This window comes from Camelina sativa, chromosome 12 (genome assembly GCF_000633955.1).
Source record: "Camelina sativa cultivar DH55 chromosome 12, Cs, whole genome shotgun sequence".
Classification (NCBI taxonomy): domain Eukaryota; kingdom Viridiplantae; phylum Streptophyta; class Magnoliopsida; order Brassicales; family Brassicaceae; genus Camelina; species Camelina sativa.
Genome location: NC_025696.1, coordinates 17,575,523 through 17,579,256, shown reverse-complemented (window position 1 = coordinate 17,579,256; position 3,734 = coordinate 17,575,523). Strand labels below are relative to the sequence as shown.

General features: G+C 37.0%; 1 protein-coding gene across 1 annotated transcript; it reads left to right on the top strand.

The window, feature by feature from the left end:
- On the top strand, positions 1-1,222 carry LOC104732042. The gene is made up of 2 exons (XM_010451568.1): positions 1-290; positions 918-1,222. The coding sequence occupies exons 1-2, from the start codon at positions 47-49 to the stop codon at positions 1,217-1,219; spliced, it is 546 nt and encodes a 181-aa protein (XP_010449870.1). The 5' UTR covers positions 1-46; the 3' UTR covers positions 1,220-1,222.

Genomic DNA, 3,734 nt, shown 5'->3' with positions numbered 1-3,734 from the left:
TAAAAAAATTAGACAATACTAAAAGTAAAAGTAATATTTTTCGTTAATGGAGATACTCAACAAAATGTATACACTAATCCGCTCACGTGGGTTAAAATGTGATGGTTGCAATCTTGGTAAAGATTACCATAGCGATGGTTATCGTTGCTTTCATTCTGGAGTATTCTTTCACAAAGAATGTGCCAATTCTGATCTAGAGATTAACAACCGCTATCATCCCCAACATTCTTTCCATATCAAGGCGGTTGCTGAAAATGAAGATGTATATGGAGAATGCAAGGTTTGTAGAGGTAACTTGCCAAAATTGTACTACTATTGTTCAATATGTGATTTTTCCATCGATTTGATATGTGCAAAAAAAGAAGTTATAATAACGATTGAGGATCTAAAGACCCATGAACATTGTTTGTCTCTTGTTCCAAAGATGGTTATATTTACTTCTCATCTATGTGGGCTTGATGATCGGTTCCCTTATGCATGTAAATTATGTGATTTGAGCTTTCACAAAGTATGTGCGGAATCAACACCAGAGATTATCTATTCTTGTCATCCTAAACATATCCTTAAACGTCTCACACATGTTTCGAATTACACCAATGAAAACTGTTGTTTGTGTGAAAATAAACTTTATAATGTGTTTTATCACTGTTATATTTACAATTTTAGCGTGGATATCAATTGTGCAAAGAATCCACCACCTTTCACTCTTGTCCATCCTAAGGGCCATGAGCATTCACTCACTCTTATGGCGCAACGGAGTTTTGTTTGTAGTGCTTGTGGAATAGATGACAATCCAAATCCATATGTTTGTCTTCCTTGCAATTTCATGATCCAAAAAAAATGTATTGATATGCCACGCGTTATAAAGATTAATCGTCATGATCATCGTTTATATTATAATAGTTTTCTGGATGTAGGAGATTGGAAATGTGGAGTGTGTCATAAAATGATGATATGGACATTTGGGGCTTTTACTTGTTTGAAATATCCAAATCTTTCCATTCATTTAAGATGTGCCACAAGGTTCAGGATTTGGGATGGAACTGAACTTGAAGGCATACCAGAAAATATTTTAGAGGTTAAATCATATGAGCCGACCGAAGAAGGAACTATAACGCATTTCAGTCACTTAGATCATACTTTAAAGCTCAATGAGGAAAACGATACAAATGATAAATGCAGGTGGTGTAAAGCATACTTATATCCCATATATTTTTAGCTCGTTCTACAGTTGCATGAAATTGATGATTACATCCTTCATAAAAAATGTGCTTTTCTCCCAAAGAAAAAGGTAGATTCTTTCTACAAGACGTCGGTTACTCTAATCACTATACCTAAATGGAATGAGGGAATATTTGTTTGCAATGCTTGTCAATACGTTTTTCAAGGTTTTCATTATGAAAGTGATGATGGTAATATTATTTTGGATGTGCGATGTGGTTCTATTGTAGATTCTTCTGTTCATGAAAGTCATCCGTTTCATTTGTTATACATAACATACTCAACAGAAGAACAAAATTTGTAATGGTTGTGGAGATAAGGCAACTATGGTATTAAGTTGTGAATACTGTGGATTTTTTTTAGATATTAAATGTTCTATTTTGCCAAAAATGGTCAAACCCAAAAACGACAAAGATCATTTTCTGTTTCTATGTTACGGAGAAACAACAAGTGAGCGGTATTGGTGCGAGATATGCGAAGAAGAACTAAATCCAGAGAAATGGTTTTATTTATGTGAACATTGTGGCCTCACTTTTCATATAAATGTACACTCGGAGATTTCATATGGATGAAACCGAAAGATGAGGATGATTCATCACGAATTTATGTGATCTCTAACAATCGTATAACTCGACCAATTTGTTACGTTTGTGATTCTCGCTGTCAATTCTCATCCATGCTTTTTTTAAAAAGAAATATATTGTTCTTTAAGGGGCTTAAAAAAGAAGTTTATGGATAAGTTTAGGATTGAGCTTGCCAATGATTAAACTGAATTGAATTTGCAGCGAACTCATCATTGATACTTTATTCCACCTCAAACACAAAACATGTAAAATTATATTTCTTATTTTAAAAAGTATATTGAAACAACCCGACCCCCTTTTTTTTTAATAATTAAAAACAATATATAATTAACCATCCCATACTACTTAATTAACCAACCCAAACCACAACTCAACAATAAACCAACAATAACATTAAGCACAGCGGAAACATACCAATAATACAAAACCAACAACATCATCAAGACAATAACATTCCTAACCATTCACCCTTTTTTATTAAAAAATCAAAAAAGAGGCCCCGCCCCCCAATCTTTTCGACCTTGGTTCCGTAGGAGCACGTCCGAAAGATTGAGAAATGGAACGTTCCAACTTATTGATTCGCACTAACCTTAGATCCTTACAAATAGGATTCACCCCCATTGCGTATTGGTACTTATCGGATATAGAATAGATCCGCTTCCCTTTTTTCTATGGTCATGATGATATTACTGAAGAACGTCTTTATCAGAATATTTTTGCTTCTCATTTCGGGCAATTAGCAATAATTTTTCTATCCGGCAACCTACCATAACACTAACCCAGGTTCCAACAACATAAACAACAAATCCAATAACACACAAACGAGACCCTAGATCATCCTCCTCCTCATTGCCATGATTCCACGTCACAAACCTGCACACCACAAACAACAATTGAGATGCGTAAGTATTATCACAAATACTTAGTGAGGCAATCCTCCCATCTACTGGGCTATACACACAAGCAACTGAGATTCCAATGCTTAACAAATGACAACCAAACACAACAAACCAGGAAAAATCACGAAACAAGCAACTTGGTGTCGACCGACACCAGAGAGGTGTCGATCGACACTGACCAAACATGGTGTCGACCGACACCTAACTGGTGTCGATCGACACTCCCTTCGCAGACGCGAACTGCACGAATCCGAACGACGAATCTCCGTTTCCAATCATCTCCAATCCGTTCCAACCTCACCCAAAACCTTCAGGAACCTATAAGAACCATAACACAACCACCACAAGCAAGAACAACACCACTAACACAACCAATCAAGCAAGAACAACACCACAAAGCACCACCAATCAAGCAAGAACAACAAAGGATTCTCAGGCTTAGATAAGCCATGGTCATGAACTCACCTTAACAACTGATTATAACAACCAATACAACCAGTTGAGACCCTCCTAACGTCTGAAACAGCCCAGAAATGCCCTACAACAAGCCACACAACCAAAAACGACTTATAACAAAACTGGACAGAAACATCAGAAAAGAACAGTCTCAAAGACGAAACTCTAAAATAAAAACCAACCGTTAGCTATCAAATCGCTCCGGTGAAAAGCTACCCCTAGACGTCACGAAGCTTCCCACTAAATTTCAGCACGATCATGCACCACACGAGACCACGATCTCAGTTACAATCTCCGATGGTCCCAACTCGCGTCTGAGAAAACGTGTCTAACGAAACTGCCAATAACTCATCGAGTTTAAATCCAAATATACTTCTGTAAAAAGGCGAATGACGATGAAAGACTTGGGAATAAACCTACCAAATTTCATTACCTTTGAGAACGATTTGATATGCCGAAACTGTTTCCTCCCAAACCCTAACGATTCTGATCTTTCTCCTTTAATCTCCTTCACACCACAATAGGCTCTCTCCTCTCTCTCTATCTCTGAAAACGGCGACAAGACACCCTAAAA